An 18,890-nucleotide genomic window follows, 5' to 3' on the forward strand; every position below is an offset into this window, starting at 1 on the left:
CTATAGCTTCACCAGAAAGCTATCGCAGATGTTTGCACTAATCTTTTTATGAGAATATCCTACCTTTTAAAAAATATTTTAAATACAGAGGTATTTGTAATAATGAAATGATGTCAGATGGGTGAAACAGGTTTTTATTGAAATTCAATTAAACACAGACATCTGCAAATACAGATCACCGCAAGCTCCTTTTTGCGCATTAATACGTTGTATGCCTAACATACACTATTACACAATTTAACAATTTCAGCAGCAAAGTTCTTTTAGTTTACTCAAGCTAACAAATTTTTGATTTATTTCAAACAGGTCTTGAAAAACAATTTGTAGGACAGAAAAAAAAATCATCCATACATAACCAACAAAATAATTGGCTTACCACTCCTTTCCTGTTTGAAAAAGAGCAGGAAGAACACTTATTTAATCCTGTCCTTTATCTCAATTTAATAACTTACTTACAAGGCCCTATCAAAAATCTGTAATTTAAACCATGTTATAATATTCATGTTATACTGATACTGTGCTAAAGAGCCAACAAATAAACTATATTACATAGACAAAATGGATGCAGACTAACTCACAAGACAAGAAAAGTCTACGGATACATAATAATAATAATGACAATTTAAATAACAATCGGAGATACAACCATAGAATAATTACCAACTCCTTGCCAATGTACACAGATGAATTCTTCTTAATTTGTGTTTAACATGCAAGACAACAGCTAGGTGTGGGTACAACCTAAGAACTTTCTGTCGGCTGTTATCCTGAATTATGTCACAGCGCAATGGCAGTTCAGTACTTCCTGTATATGGAAGGGAAAATAGCAGTCTCTCAGTCCACTGAGCAATACAGGATATAAGCAAGCAAAGATCTATTTATTATATTTTTATGCCATCATAAGCCACAAATAGTGTTAAAATGTACGTTTTCTGTGTGTAACTCACGCCACATATTTTCTACATTATATAAAAACAATAACTACGGTTGCGTTTAATTCTCTTTCATGCTCAGTCTTTAGTGTATGGCAGTTCAGGATGCCACCTTGTGGATTTAAATAATCCCTTCACTCCTTTCAGAGCCTGAGATTTATTGCTGGTGTGTTTTTCCGAGATGAAACCATTTAAAACCCAGTACTTTAGAGCAGTAAACTGCAATGTAACAGAAGCACGTTTTCTGTTTGCTGGTTCAATACAAACACAAGTTTCAGACAAAATGGGAAGATCTCTGAATTAAAAGCTCCTGTAAATCTGTAAATGTAACCATCAAAAGCCAAATAAACTCATACTGTATTTTAAAACTCAAAATGCACATTTCACTTTACACTGACCCAGAAGAATTAACATATTAACTTTTCTTCTTTTCTGCTCTTCTAAATGTTAAGTTATCTTAAAATCTGTATTCCACATCAATGGTGCAGCACATGGGAATAAATTTGTTTCTAAATGAAACCACATTGTCGTGCAATTTACAATTTCATAAACAATAGCCTTTCATTAGACGACTCTGAAGGAATTAACATTTTTGCAACAAGACACTAATACCCTGGTATGAATGCTAATCCAAAATATTCATTTTATAAGGGTGACTGATTGTTAGAAAACCCTGTTGGTTGCAGTTGTGCTTCACAGCTGAAAAGCTCACTAACTACTGCGAGAGGAAGGCTTTCATTTGGTTGCAGCAGATTATTTGGGTAGTTTACTGGTTTACTCTAATCTCTTCCCTGAAGCCAATTTACCATGGGAGACCCCATCCAGAGGTTGAAGCCCCCAGGCAATATCACCACCAGTATAACAGGACTTCATACAAAATCATCTCTGAGCTTTAAGAATGGTCCATCCATCCTTTGTCTTCTTTTTTTAATTTACTAAACTGATGGATTAAAAAAAAATTAAACGTACGCAAAAATCATTTCTAATACAAGATCTTACATGGAAAAGGTTACATTATATTTTACTATCCTGTTAGTGGGTTAAGACGTGATCTGTGGATTTTTTTGTAACGTAAGATCATCATGGGATTACTGAGTTCGACATTCTCATTGAATTCTTGAGCTATGAGGTTAACTGTAAACTATTTGATTTGTAAAGCCAAATGAGAACACAAACAACACAAACAACTACAATGCAGATACTTCTATTGTAAGAGGACAAAACAGAAAGTAATTAGGAACTTATTCAGCGTACTACCATTGTAATTAACTTATGCATCAGTTTTCAACCTTGGTTGAAGCAGAACTTTATGGTATGAATGGCCTTACCCATCATAGACACTTGAATGACAAAGACATACTTGTATGCTAAGATGATCACTTACGATAGTGAAATGACGGGATGTGTCATTGTTTTTATACTTCCCGTCATTTGACCCACTGTCTTTCCTGCTCTACCATTTTTATGATATGTTGGCAGGAGATAAACTATTCTAAGAACTTGTCAGTGCCACAAGCAGGTTTTGTGAGAATCTTCAAACTGTGGCTGAAACAGGGAAGAGTTATTTCTTTCTGCTTTATGGGATAAAGTCGTCATTTCATCAGGCACTCACCATCTACCAACATGGTCAGGTAATTATAGCGAAATCTGTTTCCACATTTATGGGCTGTGCTTAGTTTTTGTGTTAGTTTGAATGTTTTGTAAAGTATTCATAACTGGATACGCGTCCTCTTTGAGGTTAGAAGTTCAGATCAGGAGGCAAGTCTCATATTTCTAGTCATGTTTTCTCTTCTCTTTATAGGTTTTCATTTTTCTTCTCTATCTTTATTTAAAGCTTTGTTTGAAAGTAAAAAACAGTTATTGATTTCATCTTTAGATGAAAATAAAAAGGCGAAAAACCTTTTTGACATGTTGACTTGGTATTCATTATGAAATAAGTTATTTGATCCTAAATGTCTTCACGACATTACTTTCTGACAAAACTAAAAACGTAAAGTTTGACTATAAAACTGTATAAAAGATCTGTATCTTAGTTTTTTTCACCTGCAAAAGCAGAACAGTCGGTTTTCACCTACTCTCTTAATGAGAGCACAATCTGCGAACCTTACTTTAAGCCTTTTGTTGTTTGTTAGCCTTAATCCTAACAAAATCCAGAATTATTCTGTTTTCTTAGCATTAAGACCACAAAAATGTAATCCAGTGACATTATAGAGATCTTCCTATTCACTTAGCAATGCAGCCTGTCTTAAAACTTACATTTTGCTTATAATCATATCATATCATAGTCTCTGTGCTTCCATTTGAACTGAGTCGTTGCTGAGCCGTGTTGTCCTTTCTCCTTAGACTGTGAAATGAACAAATCATTACAACTATGATACATTAATCTTCCCTTAAGATTTTTTAAATGGGCTGGGGTTTGTTTATACATGTGTTTAGAGGTGTGTGTGTGTTGATTTACGTATTACTTGCTCTTTATTTTTGTGCTTTAAGTCATTAGAAGTACAGTCAGTAGCCAAACTTTTCTTCAAATCTAGTCAATAGGCTAAAAGTCACCCAAACCTTTTTTACAAGCATATTAATGTAAATTCCCATTGCACGGATCGCTTATTGGTTTAAAGTGACAGTGTTAGGTCGACTGTGTACAAGGCATCTATTAAGAGAGAATCTGTTCCTAAATCCCACTATAAAACAAGGCAGAAGTAACAATGTAATGGAAGTACTTACACAGGATATAGACAAATTGTCATTCTAAGCTGTATTTCTTTATGTTTATTTGACTTCAGCATTTTGAGACTGATTGACGCCTGTGCCACAACTTTATTATTGCTGGGGATCCTTTTGGTACTTCTTCATTTTAATGAGCCACAAAACATCTCAACACCTCAATCACGAACACGATCAGCATACGACCAGCACAACCAAGACCAGAGACCTGCATATTTAAAAGAAGAAGATCGCAACGCCTCACACAAAACTTCCCCATTGTCAAATTGGCAATTGGAAAGGTGGAGGGTATCACAAAACCTAACACTAAGATGTGAACGAAACACAATGTTTGAAAACGTCTCTGGCTTTGATTCCTTTTCCCCTATGATTCAAGACTTTCTTTACTATCGTCACTGTCGTAGTTTCCCCATAATTCTGGACCTTCCTGACAAATGTGGAGGAGATGATGAGCCTGAAGACATCTTTCTTTTGCTCGTTATTAAAAGTTCCCCAAAGAACTATGAGCGGAGAGAGGTCCTGCGCAAGACCTGGGCTGCAGAGAGGTCATATAAGGGAAAGGTGATTCGAAGAATCTTTATTGTGGGAACTGACGGTTCAGGTTTCGAGAAGGAGAAATTGGACAAACTTGTCATGTGGGAGCACCAACATTACAATGACATCCTGCAATGGGATTTTAAGGATTCCTTTTTCAACCTCACTTTGAAGCAGATACTCTTCCTTGAGTGGATGGACAGACGTTGTCCACAGGCTCGATTTCTACTGAATGGTGATGATGATGTTTTTGCTCACACTGACAACATGGTGGAATACCTTCAAAGTCTTAAAGACAATAATGGACATAAGCACCTTTTTACTGGCGATCTGTTTAAAGGAGCAATTCCTAAAAGAAACCCAAAGAGTAAGTACTTTGTTCCGTCACAGGTGTACGAAAAAAAGGTTTACCCACCCTACTGTGGAGGTGGGGGATACCTTCTGTCAGGCTATACAGCTTTGGTCATTTACAAAATATCTGTGATGGTCCAAATTCTTCCTATTGATGATGTTTACATGGGAATGTGTTTGGCTGCACTGAAACTTAAACCTGCCTCTCACATTGGTGTGAAAACACTACAATGGCACATTCCCTCCAGACAAGTTGATAAATATGACCCCTGTTACCTCAAGGATTTAATTTTGCTTCACAAATTCTCGCCCAGTGATCTATATTTCTTGTGGCAAGAAATACGCAACCCAAAAATTCCATGTAGTGATAAAACATGAAAAACAGTTGAGCCGAAATAAACTCAAATGAACCGTCTGAACAAGACCTGGGTCAAAAAAATTATTTAAGTAACTGGTTAGTTAGGCAGGTAGTAACACATTATAGCCCGTTATTTTTGACCCTAGTGAGAAAGCTAGGTACTTGCTGTAGTTATTTAGTAAGTAAGCTAGCTGCCGATACTAATAAACTTATTTTTGCAGCTAAACCATATCACTTGTTGGGCAGGGATTTTAATGCTTTTATACTAGATTTGATTAGTTAATTACAGAAAAAAACACACAGTAAAAACTAACAACACTCAAACACTGAAATCTAAACATATGCCATGTGAACTAGTGTTTAAATGAGCATCAGATTTCTGAATGCAAGTGAACACAACATAATAATCTGTGAGCTAGGCTGTAGGGTTTTTTTTTAGTAATATCAATATGTAACTTAATAAAACTGCTATGCAATGTTGTTTATGAAATTCTCTAATTTTTTTATTATTGTTTCACCTCTTTCCCTCCTGTTGGAATGTTACAATAATTAGTCAATGTAACTCATAGTCTAATTGTAAAAGAAATGTTACCTGTTAATTCTCATGGAACCTGTTTTTATGGTGGTTAGGGTTACATGTGTTGAGATAATAAATGTTTCTGGTAAATTTAATTTGGCATTTAAGTATTTTTTTTAAATCAAATGAAAGATATTAAATGTTCTTTACTACTATAACTTCTACCAATTCCTTCTGAAGTCACATAAGTTAATGAATAAAGTGCACCTGTGTATGATTTAATATTAGTTTAGCTATCAGGTCTCAAGAGTTTTTCACTGAATTAAAAACATCATGATGATCAAGGATAACTTGATCTTTGATCAAGGATAACTTTGTTAAGAGGTTTAAAGCAGGTTTAGGTTATAGAACAATATTCCAAGCTTTAAATATTTGATGGACCACAGTTCAATCTCATGAACTGGAGAAAAAATTGAGAAGAACAACTGCAAATCTACCAAGACAAACTGATAGGTTGAGCAAGGAGAGCTCCATTAAAGTATCTGCGAAACACAATGTGTGACAGGAGGATAACATAACATCAGTACAAATGATAGCACAACTATGAGCTTTCTGAGGTGTATGAGTATACATTATAGCAAAATATTGACTGAACAAAAATTTCAACTGCTTTTGAAAGTTGCATAGCATTTCATGCTTTACAAAAATGATGTGACAATATGGCAACCAAGCAGCCAGGTTTGTGTTGCATTTGCCTCACGCTTGCACAATGTACCTACAGCATCTGTGTCGGAACGAGATTGGATCACATTTACACAGTAAATAAATCACTCAAAAAAAATGTTGGCAAATGTACGAAGACCATGTCCTCCAAATGGTCTTTGTACTGTTGATTTGGTTCACACCCAAAGTTAGATTACTGTGTTCATATCATATTCATTACTGTAGTCATATACAAATGAATCACAATAAGGAATTTATTCTTCCTTTTCTTTTTCATAAATCATTTTAGGTAAAGTAAGGTCATTTTATTTATACAGCAAGTTTTCAGAAGCAAGGCAATTCAAAGTGCTTTTTATAAAATAATCCAGTACCCATGATAGTTTGCAAAGGTTTAATATTAATTACATATATTGACATATTGGTAATTTATAATTAGCATCAAGATATGATTGAAGGAAACTATTAACTGTACTAAACATGTAACATTTTTAGACTTTTTTTAACATATTTTTGTTTAATTTACTTGTCAAATGCCATAACAGTATTTATGTAGAAACGTATTTTATGTATTGTATTAGAATCTGATTGATCACAAAATGTCAGATCCCGGTGAAAGCCCATGACAAAAAATTATATAAATCCAGTGTTTGTCAATTGAAAATGGACAGCACAAAGTAGAGAATGAACAGAGCGACATCACAATCCAAGGAAAAGATATCACGTATACTACTTCGCGAAGGATCAGCAGTGATAAAGTAGCAATACGGAGGAGAAAACAACTTACATAGTGTTTTGAGGGGTTCCTTCTCTTCTGCACGTCCACGACGTTAACGTCAAGGACAGTGCGGAACTGCATCTTCTCAACAGTCCGGACGGGCCTTTATTTAAAGGGAAAACGACTACAAACTGCAAAGGCGAAGATAATTGCCCATGAAACACCGAAGAGGGAGCTCGAAAGATGCAAAAGTCCTAACTTGTGCAAATAGTTAAGTAAACTTAAGCGAAGGAAAATAGAGCGATCCACGGTCAGGTTCTGGATGCCCCCACGAACTGACGGTGTCAAGCGGTCTTTGTGAAACAATCCAACGCAATAAAACTGGCGAGTAATCAGACTTCTCCACCCTGAAAGAGGGGCTGCACCGCCGCTGTCCGGAGCCAAAGGGGGCAGTCAGAGCGTATGGGGCGGACCCAGTTCAGCTGACTGGACACACTTCATAGGACTCTTCAGGAAGGAGGTCAGCGTGGCTGGGACTTCTTTGTTCCGTGGAGCAAAAAAGCGGTAGTCCCAGAGATCACTGCTGCTTTAATCGAGCAGAGACCACAAAACGACAGGGATTCATTCACTGTTGTCCGTTAGTTTCCACAATACTGCTTAGTTGAAATTCAGTCAAATTTACAGTGCTTTACGCTTTACCCACTGGTTTATCATTATTACTGTAACAATGACACAGTAATAATGCATCATTATTGCTGATATCATTATTACTGATAATGCATCATTATTACTGAAAATTATTAAAAATTATTTGGCTTGGTTCACATAACTGGCCTAAATCCACCTTAAGTTAAATTAAACTAAACTTGTCATGTTTTGTCAGGGTCTGTGTTTTTCTGTTTTGTTTTTTTGTTTGTTTGTTTGTTTCTGTTCTTTTTTATTTTGTTCGTTGGTTTAAGTTTATTTTCCTGGAGCACCTGCTACTTCCGTGGCATCCACCAGATGCCGCCAGGTTACAGAGCCCCTGGAGAGATGCGGCGCCAACCCCGTTGACGCACCTGCAGCTTGTTTGGAAGGAGCGGTCTGGGTGTATATAGCAGCGGCTGAACGACTTCCTTTTGCCTGAGTGTTTGCTTACCTTGGTAACATTCGTTCCAGAGAATGGCCCTCTGTGATTTCCTTCTAGCTAATCCCTTGTTGTTTTCCACGCCAGGTGAACCCGCTGTCTCCTCGTTGTTCCCCGAGTGTGCCGTCTGCCCCGGGGTTCTGAGTGAGCTGAAGCCACCCGCTGTTTGTGAGTTTCCTCCCTCGTGTGTCTCCCCATGACGCCGTTGGTTGTACCAGCTGGACGCCATCCCCTGTGTGCTCGCCTTCCCTGTGTTCGGTCCGTCTCTAGTGGACTCCCCTTCGTGACACCACAAGATTACCTGGCCGTGCCCGAACCCATCTGGAGATTCGTTACAACTGGACCTAGTCGGACTCTGCTCATTCCGCTATATACTAACCTGTCCGCCCTCCAACGAAGCCCTCTTATCCAGCGCTCTGCCAGCAACCACACTCATCCACTCCAAGTAAGACCTTGTCTGTTTACTCCTGGAAAGATTCTCTCAATCACGTCTTACTAACCTGTTGCCTCTTGTTGACAGTCAGACGATCCAGTCATCTGTTCCAGAACTCATTCCCATTCCCCTTTCCCCTGGATTCAATAAACTTATCATTGTTCATTTACCTGCCTCTCTTGATTGTATTCTCGCAGGTGGGTTAAGAAACTTGGAACCAACAAGACGGTTTTAGGTCAGATAGAATGACAAATTATTTTGTTCAATATAAGAATATTGAGGGGTTTTTTTTATCTATTCTTTGTAGTTGGCAGAATACATGTTCAAACTCAGTGATATAGTTACTTTGGAAAAAGTAAATCAGATTACTGATTACTTGATTTGGAAAGTAAGTTGCACTAAACTTTTTAGTTACTTTCAGCAGCTGTTGACAATGTTCCACCACATGTGAAAATTACATTGAACTTTGCCAAAGACTTAATTGCTATTGTATGATGACATCAACTTTGTGTCTCTACTTATAAGGTTGAACTGAAGGGGAGATTGTTTAATGGTTACAACAGTACAAAAAACTTTAATTTTGTGTGTTCCACTATGTCTGGAAAACTCTTAGTAGGAATTTAGGGTGCCCCAGCCTCCAGGTTCTGCGTTACGCCCCTGCGTTTGCTGTCACAGCGCAGTTCACAGTGCTCCAGCTGCGACTTCACAACTCGGATGGCCCGCTGCTCAGATTTTACACTTCATATTAATGATTATAATGTTTAGTTGAGCAACTCTACTGACACATTCATTCATTCACGTTTATTGCGCTGTTCATTAGTCTTTTTCTGGAGCGCAACGTGAAGCTAGACGTTGACAGCAAATATATTAACTTGACATTAACAAAGACTCAGCCGGACGGATCATCCGGGAAAAGATGGACAGGGAAAGTCTGACTAAAACTAACTGGTTGTCGGACAAATTCTGCGTCTTATGTGCCCGCTTATTTCAAAACCTAAGCAACTTCACGTAAAAAAAATAGCCCAAAAATCGCAGCTTTTGACTCATTGAATTTGCTAGTTACTTTGGGAAAAAAAACAAGCCCAAAATTGCTTATAATAATCGGACTCGGACTCGGCCTCGGCGACAGAAACTCAAAATAGTTCCTTTTTTTCCAGCAACAAAATGCGCATCTCGCTCCTCCCTCATTTCTGTCAGGTTCTGACCATTTGTGCTACCTCGTCAGATTTTCCTACCGTAGCACGGCTAGATAGCTATGTCTATCTGTCGGTGCTACACGTCTAAAACTTCTACTTTGATGTTTACAAACCGAAAACTACAGCAGGCTGTGTTAATGTTAAATATGTATTATCATTGCATATCATTCTTTGAGTGACGAGACTGAAATGAAAGCTGAGGAGTTATGCTTAACATAGGAACAATTTATACACACAAAAATATCACTTCATCAGAGCTTCACCAGAAAGCTATCGCAGATGTTTGCACTAATCTTTTTATGAGAATATCCTACCTTTTAAAAAATATTTTAAATACAGAGGTATTTGTAATAATGAAACGATGTCAGATGGGTGAAACAGGTTTTTATTGAAATTCAATTAAACACAGACATCTGCAAATACAGATCACCGCAAGCTCCTTTTTGCGCATTAATACGTTGTATGCTTAACATACACTATTACACAATTTAACAATTTCAGCAGCAAAGTTCTTTTAGTTTACTCAAGCTAACAAATTTTTGATTTATTTCAAACAGGTCTTGAAAAACAATTTGTAGGACAGAAAAAAAATCATCCATACATAACCAACAAATAATTGGCTTACCACTCCTTTCTGTTTGAAAAAGAGCAGGAAGAACACTTATTTAATCCTATCCTTTATCTCAATTTAATAACTTACTTACAAGGCCCTATCAAAATCTGTAATTTAAACCATGTTATAATATTCATGTTATACTGATACTGTGCTAAAGAGCCAACAAATAAACTATATTACATAGACAAAATGGATGCAGACTAACTCACAAGACAAGAAAAGTCTACGGATACATAATAATAATAATGACAATTTAAATAACAATCGGAGATACAACCATAGAATAATTACCAACTCCTTGCCAATGTACACAGATGAATTCTTCTTAATTTGTGTTTAACATGCAAGACAACAGCTAGGTGTGGGTACAACCTAAGAACTTTCTGTCGGCTGTTATCCTGAATTATGTCACAGCGCAATGGCAGTTCAGTACTTCCTGTATATGGAAGGGAAAATAGCAGTCTCTCAGTCCACTGAGCAATACAGGATATAAGCAAGCAAAGATCTATTTATTATATTTTTATGCCATCATAAGCCACAAATAGTGTTAAAATGTACGTTTTCTGTGTGTAACTCACGCCACATATTTTCTACATTATATAAAAACAATAACTACGGTTGCGTTTAATTCTCTTTCATGCTCAGTCTTTAGTGTATGGCAGTTCAGGATGCCACCTTGTGGATTTAAATAATCCCTTCACTCCTTCAGAGCCTGAGATTTATTGCTGGTGTGTTTTTCCGAGATGAAACCATTTAAACCCAGTACTTTAGAGCAGTACACTGCAATGTAACAGAAGCACGTTTTGTGTTTGCTGGTTCAATACAAACACAAGTTTCAGACAAAATGGGAAGATCTCTGAATTAAAAGCTCCCGTAAATCTGTAAATGTAACCATCAAAAGCCAAATAAACTCATACTGTATTATTTTAAAACTCAAAATGCACATTTCACTTTACACTGACCCAGAAGAATTAACATATTAAAAACTTTTCTTCTTTTCTGCTTTTCTAAATGTTAAGTTATCTTAAAATCTGTATTCCACATCAATGGTGCAGCACATGGGAATAAATTGTTTCTAAATGAAACCACATTGTCGTGCAATTTACAATTTCATCCATTTCATAAACAATAGCCTTTCATTAGACGACTCTGAAGGAATTAACATTTTTGCAACAAGACACTAATACCCTGGTATGAATGCTAATCCAAAAATATTCATTTTATAAGGGTGACTGATATTAGAAAACCCTGTTGGTTGCAGTTGTGCTTCACAGCTGAAAAGCTCACTAACTTCTGCGAGAGGAAGGCTTTCATTTGGTTGCAGCAGATTATTTGGGTAGTCTACTGGTTTACTCTAATCTCTTCCTGAAGCCAATTTACCATGGGAGACCCCATCCAGAGGTTGATGCCCCAGGCAATATCACCACCAGGATAACAGGACTTCATACAAAATCATCTCTGAGCTTTAAGAATGGTCCATCCATCCTTTGTCTTCTTTTTTTAATTTACTAAACTGATGGATTAAAAAAAATTAAACACAAAATCATTTCTAATACAAGATCTTACATGGAAAGGTTACATTATATTTTACTATCCTGTTAGTGGTTCAGACGTGATCTGTGGAATTTTTTGTAACAAGATCATCATGGGATTACTGAGTTCGACATTCTCATTGAATTCTTGAGCTATGAGGTTAACTGTAAACTATTTGATTTGTAAAGCCAAATGAGAACACAAACAACACAAACACAACTACAATGCAGACACTTCTATGTAAGAGGACAAAACAGAAAGTAATTAGGAACTTATTCGGCGTACAACCATTGTAATCAACTTATGCATCAGTTTTCAACCTTGGTTGAAGCAGAACTTTATGCTGAATGGCCTTACCCATCATAGACACTTGAATCATACTTGTATGCTAAGATGATCACTTACGATAGTGAAATGACGGGATGTGTCATTGTTTTTACACTTCCCGTCATTTGACCCACTGTCTTTCCTGCTCTACCATTTTTATGATATGTTGGCAGGAGATAACTATTCTAAGAACTTGTCAGTGCCACAAGCAGGTTTTGTGAGAATCTTCAAACTGTGGCTGAAACAGGGAAGCGTTATTTCTTTCTACTTTATGGGATCAAGTCGTCATCAAGATGGACGATGGATTGATTTAAACTCTCAGGTTAATCACTTCAATTGGACCTGACGGACACATTGATTTTTCAAATCCCACAGAGACATTCTCGGGCTCACTGTGTTGAACTACTTTAAGCAGTAACATAACAACAGTAGACTGTAATTATTTAGCTTTAACAGACAGAAATACAAGCTATTTCAGTATCATTTTTGCCAGAACACTAAACTGTTTCCATACCTTTATAAACACTCAACATATTTAGTTAGAAAACGACACAGATTACAGGAAAAAACTACATTTAAAACCTGACCTCAATGTCAGACCTGCAGGTGGTGGCACCACTTGGTAGAGGCTTTATGTAGTTTGAGCTTCTTGATTCAGCCCCAAGAAGCTAAGTCTTGACCACCAGGTGCACCACACACACACGCATACACACCAATTTGTAGAGTCTAAACCCAACTTAAATTTTTGAATCAGCCTTTGTCTAATCTCTTCCCTGAAGCCAATTTACCATGGGAGACCCCAGCCAGAGGTTGAAGCCCCCAGGCAACATCACCACCAGGATAACAGGACTTCATACAAAATCATCTCTGAGCTTTAAGAGTGGTCCATCCATCCTTTGTCTTCTTTTTTTAATTTACTAACTGATGGATTAAAAAAAATTAAACAAACACAAAATCATTTCTAATACAAGATCTTACATGGAAAAGGTTACATTATATTTTACTATCCTGTTAGTGGGTAAAAACGTGATCTGTGGTATTGTTTGTAACGTAAGATCATCATGGGATTACTGAGTTCGACATTCTCATTGAATTCTTGAGCTACGGGGTTAACTGTAAACTATGATTTGTAAAGCCAAATGAGAACACAAACAACACAAACTACAATGCAGATACTTCTATTGTAAGAGGACAAAACAGAAAGTAATTAGGAACTTATTCAGCGTCCTACCATTGTAATCAACTTATGCATCAGTTTTCAACCTTGGTTGAAGCAGAACTTTATGCTATGAATGGCCTTACCCATCATAGACACTTGAATCATACTTGTATGCTAAGATGATCACTTACGATAGTGTAATGACGGGACGTGTCATTGTTTTTATGCTTCCCGTCATTTGACCCACTGTCTTTCCTGCTCTACCATTTTTATGATATGTTGGCAGGAGATGAACAATTATAAGAACTTGTCAGTGCCACAAGCAGGTTTTGTGAGAATCTTCAAACTGTGGCTGAAATAGGGAAGAGTTATTTCTTTCTGCTTTATGGGATCAAGTCGTCATTTCATCAGGCACTCACCATCTACCAACATGGTCAGGTAATTATAGCGAAATCTGTTTCCACATTTATGGGCTGTGCTTAGTTTTTGTGTTAGTTTGAATGTTTTGTAAAGTATTCATAACTGGATACGCGTCCTCTTTGAGGTTAGAAGTTCAGATCAGGAGGCAAGTCTCATATTTCTAGTCATGTTTCTCTTCTCTTTATAGGTTTCATATTTCTTCTCTATCTTTATTTAAAGCTTTGTTTGAAAGTAAAAACGGTTATTGATTTTATCTTTAGATGAAAATAAAAAGGCAAAAAACCTTTTTGAAATGTTGACTTGGTATTCATTATGAAATAAGTTATTTGATCCTAAATGTCTTCACGACATTAAAACTTTCTGACAAACTAAAAACGTAAAGATTGACTATAAAACTGTATAAAAGATCTGTATTTAATAGTTTTTTCACCTGCAAAAGCAGAACAGTTGGTCTTCACCTACTCTCTTAATGAGAGCACAATCTGCGAACCTTACTTTAAGCCTTTTGTTGTTTGTTAGCCTTAATCCTAACAAAATCCAGAATTATTCTGTTAGCATTAAGACCACAAAACATAATCCAGTGACATTATAGAGATCTTCCTATTCACTTAGCAATGCAGCCTGTCTTAAATTTACATTTTGCTTATAATCATATCATATCATAGTCTCTGTGCTTCCATTTGAACTGAGTCGTTGCTGAGCCGTGTTGTCCTTTCTCCTTAGACTGTGAAATGAGCAAATCATTACAACTATGATACATTAATCTTCCCTTAAGATTTTTTAAATGGGCTGGGGTTTGTTTATACATTTGTTTAGAGGTGTGTGTTTATACATTTGTTTAGAGGTGTGTGTGTGTGTGTGTGTGTGTGTTGATTTACGTATTACTTGCTCTTTATTTTTGTGCATTAAAAGTCATTAGAAGTACAGTTAGTAGCCAAACTTTTCTTCAAATCTAGTCAATAGGCTAAAAGTCACCCAAACCTTTTTTACAAGCATATTAATGTAAATTCCCATTGCACGGATCACTTATTGGTTTAAAGTGACAGTGTTAGGTCGACTGTGTACAAGGCATCTATTAGGAGAGAATCTGTTCCTAAATCCCACTATAAAACACGGCAGAAGTAACAATGTAATGGAAGTACTTACACAAGATATAGACAAGTTGTCATTCTAAGCTGTATTTCTTTATGTTTCTTTGACTTCAGCATTTTGAGACCGATTGAGGCCTGTGCCATAACTTTATTACTGTTGGGGACCCTTCTGGTACTTCTTTATTTCAATGAGCCACAAAACATCTCAACACCTCAATCACGACCACGATCAGCACATGACCAGCACAACCACGACCAGAGACCTGCATATTTAAAAGAAGAAGATCGCAACGCCTCACACAAAACTTCCCATTGTCAAATTGGCAATTGGAAAGGTGGAGGGTGTCACAAGACCTAACACTAAGATGTGAACGAAACACAATGTTTGAAAACGTCTCTGGCTTTGATTCCTTTTCCCCTATGATTCAAGACTTTCTTTACTATTGTCACTGTCGTAGTTTCCCCATTATTCTGGACCTTCCTGACAAATGTGGAGGAGATGATGAGCCTGAAGACATCTTTCTTTTGCTCGTTATTAAAAGTTCCCCAAAGAACTATGAGCGGAGAGAGGTCCTGCGCAAGACCTGGGCTGCAGAGAGGTCATATAAGGGAAGGTGATTCGAAGAATCTTTATTGTGGGAACTGACGGTTCAGGTTTCGAGAAGGAGAAATTGGACAAACTTGTCATGTGGGAGCACCAACATTACAATGACATCCTGCAATGGGATTTTAAGGAATCCTTTTTCAACCTCACTTTGAAGCAGATACTCTTCCTTGAGTGGATGGACAGACGTTGTCCACAGGCTCGATTTCTACTGAATGGTGATGATGATGTTTTTGCTCACACTGACAACATGGTGGAATACCTTCAAAGTCTTAAAGACAATAATGGACATAAGCACCTTTTTACTGGCGATCTGTTGAAAGGAGGGATTCCTAAAAGAAACCCAAAGAATAAGTACTTTGTTCCGTCACAGGTGTACGAAAAAAAGGTTTACCCACCCTACTGTGGAGGTGGGGGATACCTTCTGTCAGGCTATACAGCTTTGGTCATTTACAAAATATCTGCGATGGTCCAAATTTTTCCTGTTGATGATGTTTACATGGGAATGTGTTTGGCTGCACTGAAACTTAAACCTGACAATCACATGGGTGTGAAAACACTACCATGGCACATTCCCTCCAGACAAGTTGATAAATATGACCCCTGTTACCTCAAGGATTTACTTTTGCTTCACAAATTCTCGCCCAGTGATCTATATTTCTTGTGGCAAGAAGTACGCAACCCAAAACTCCCATGTAGTGATAAAACATGAAAAACAGTTGAGCCGAAATAAACTCAAATGAACCGTCTGAACAAGACCTGGGTCAAAAAAATTATTTAAGTAACTGGTTAGTTAGGCAGGTAGTAACACATTATAGCCCGTTATTTTTGACCATAGTGATAGAGTTAGGTACTTGCAGTAGTTATTTAGTAAGTAAGCTAGCTGCCGATACTAATAAACTTATTTTTGCAGCTATACCATATCACTTGTTGGGCAGGGATTTTAATACTTTTATACTAGATTTGATTAGTTAATTACAGAAAAAAAACAGTAAAAAATTACAACACTCAAACACTGAAATCTAAACATATGCCATGTGAACTAGTGTTTAAATGAGCATCAGATTTCTGAATGAAAGTGAACACAACATAATAATCTGTGAGCTAGGCTGTAGGGTTTTTTTTTAGTAATATCAATATGTAACTTAATAAAACTGCTATGCAATGTTGTTTATGAAATTCTCTCATTTTTTTATTGTTTCACCTCTTTCCCTCCTGTTGGAATGTTACAATAATTAGTCAATGTAACTCGTCTAATTGTAAAAGAAATATTACCTGTTAATTCTCATGGAACCCGTTTTTTTGGTGGTTAGGGTTACATGTGTTGAGATAATAAATGTTTCTTGTAAACTTAATTTGGCATTTAAGTATTTTTTGTAATCAAATGAAAGATACTAAATGTTCTTTACTACCATAACTTCTACCAAATGCCTTCTGGAGTCACATAAGTTAATGAATAAAGTGCACCTGTGTATGATTTAATATTAGTTTAGCTGTCAGGTCTCAAGAGTTTTTCACTAAATTAAAAACATCATGATGATCAAGAAAGAAGTCACATATGGTCAAAGATAACTTTGTTAAGAGGTTTAAAGCAGGTTTATGTTATAAAACAATATTCCAAGCTTCAAATATTTGATGGACCACAGTTCAATCTCACAAACTGGAGAAAAAAAACTAAGAACAACTGCAAATCTACCAAGACAACTGATAGGTTGGGCAAGGAGAGCTCCATTAAAGTATCTGCAAAACACAATGTGTGACAGGAGGATAACATAACATCAGTACAAATGATAGCACAACTATGAACTTTCTGAGGTGTATGGGTATACACCTCAGAACACAAGTTTCAGACAAAATGGGAAGATGGTTAGTCTATTGGTTTACTTAGACAAGCATGATAATAGATCAGTCAATTATCATGTTTAGGTAAGCCAGGCTGTTCAATGTGAGAAATCAAAACCATGTTGCCAGTGGTATATTCAAGATGGTTTTCTCTTGTAAGCAAAAGCAAGTTCTTCAGGGAAGCAATACTAACCTGCAATTGGTAAAGGATTTTGCTGCCCTCTAGTGGAGGCTTAAACGAGCGTCTGATAATTTAACCTCATGTTGAAATTTCATTCAGACTCGAGCACCGTGCGGAGAAAATGGGTACATTTACCTTTTTCCCTTACAGCTCTGATATACCTCTGCTTTAAAGTGTTTCATTGTGTTTCACACCCTTGACAAGGTGAATCAAATAAAACCTCTATTAAATAAAAGTTTAGAGCGTGACAAACGTGTATGAGCTAATTGAAAACGTAGTTTTCTTTACATTACTTGCTGTAATACCATTATACTTTATGGCCAAATAATATACTGAATTTACGCAATCTATGTCTTTATAGTACCAATGACACTGTAAACGATAGCATCAATGTTAGGTAACATTAATGCTTTTTGTCAATAAATATGTTCTGAAAACATAAATGACACGTGAAAATATCCATTAGATTTTTGAAATTATTTTGCCTTAGGTTACTGTTATTTTCTTGCAATTAGTATTTGATTAAAAAAGTATCAACCTACATGTAAATATAAGTCTCCTTCTGTACTCGCAAGATGCCAAACAACTTTCTTAACTAAAACTTTAATGTAGTATTTAAAAGTTTACCAATTTTCCTTTATAAATATGTACAATAATAGACTGCAAAACAGTTATTTTTACATATAAACTAAATAAAATTTGCTTAGAGTTACTACAAACCCGTACGAGGAAAAAGCAGCCCATAACTTTTGACAAATATCTACTGAAGGAAATTTGTCATTTTTTAAGAACCAGAACTCATTAGTTTTAGATTTAAAAATAAATTTAGAAAAATAGAAAACTTTTGCAAAAAAGAGGAAGGAAGCATTGTTTGTTGAAAGGAAACAATGTTTGCCTTTTCAACAAAAAAACTTATATTTGTTGAAAAGGCCATGTTTCCAGCCTGGTGTCAATAAAAATAGATCCAAATAATTATTACTGGTACTCTTAATGCCATTTTGTTGTGGAAATGTAATGGAATTTTGCATTAAAACACACACACACACACACACACACACACACACACACACACACACACACACACACACACGCACACACGCGCACACACACACACACAAAAGAAACTGCTAAAAAAAATGCATTTTTTGTAATTGTTTCTGTATTTATAAACATTGTTTTGATTTTTTTGTCATTTCAATCAAGGTTATTAAAAGCCATTGTGGAAGATTCAAAGAACCACTTGTGGCTCAAGAACTGCAGGTTGCAGACCCTTATTATAACATAACAGATGAGCAACACAAGGAACAACAATGTAATATGAATCAAATTGCAGAGGGCATGAAAGCAAAAAAAAAAGAAAGAAAGAAGAAAAAAAAGAAAAACATTTTGAACTAGAAAGAACACCGATTCGTCTTCTGTGTATTCTTCTTTTTCTTTTTCTTTTTCTTCTTCCTCTTACTATTATTATTATTGTTGTTGTTCTTGTTATTATTATTATCATTGTTGTT

General features: G+C 36.3%; 1 protein-coding gene and 1 pseudogene across 1 annotated transcript; both read left to right on the forward strand.

The window, feature by feature from the left end:
- The first annotated feature begins 1,560 nt into the window (after nucleotides 1–1,560).
- On the forward strand, nucleotides 1,561–5,571 carry LOC145555145 (N-acetyllactosaminide beta-1,3-N-acetylglucosaminyltransferase 3-like). Its single transcript, XM_081616530.1, has 2 exons — nucleotides 1,561–2,563; nucleotides 3,716–5,571. The coding sequence occupies exons 1-2, from the start codon at nucleotides 2,556–2,558 to the stop codon at nucleotides 4,917–4,919; spliced, it is 1,212 nt and encodes a 403-aa protein (XP_081472656.1). The 5' UTR covers nucleotides 1,561–2,555; the 3' UTR covers nucleotides 4,920–5,571.
- A 9,395-nt stretch (nucleotides 5,572–14,966) lies between these two features.
- Nucleotides 14,967–17,794, forward strand: LOC145555196 (N-acetyllactosaminide beta-1,3-N-acetylglucosaminyltransferase 3 pseudogene; annotated as a pseudogene).
- Nucleotides 17,795–18,890: the final 1,096 nt, after the last annotated feature.

The sequence above is a fragment of the Poecilia reticulata genome, chromosome 15 (assembly GCF_904066995.2).
Source record: "Poecilia reticulata chromosome 15, P_reticulata-male-v2, whole genome shotgun sequence".
Lineage (NCBI taxonomy): Eukaryota > Metazoa > Chordata > Actinopteri > Cyprinodontiformes > Poeciliidae > Poecilia > Poecilia reticulata.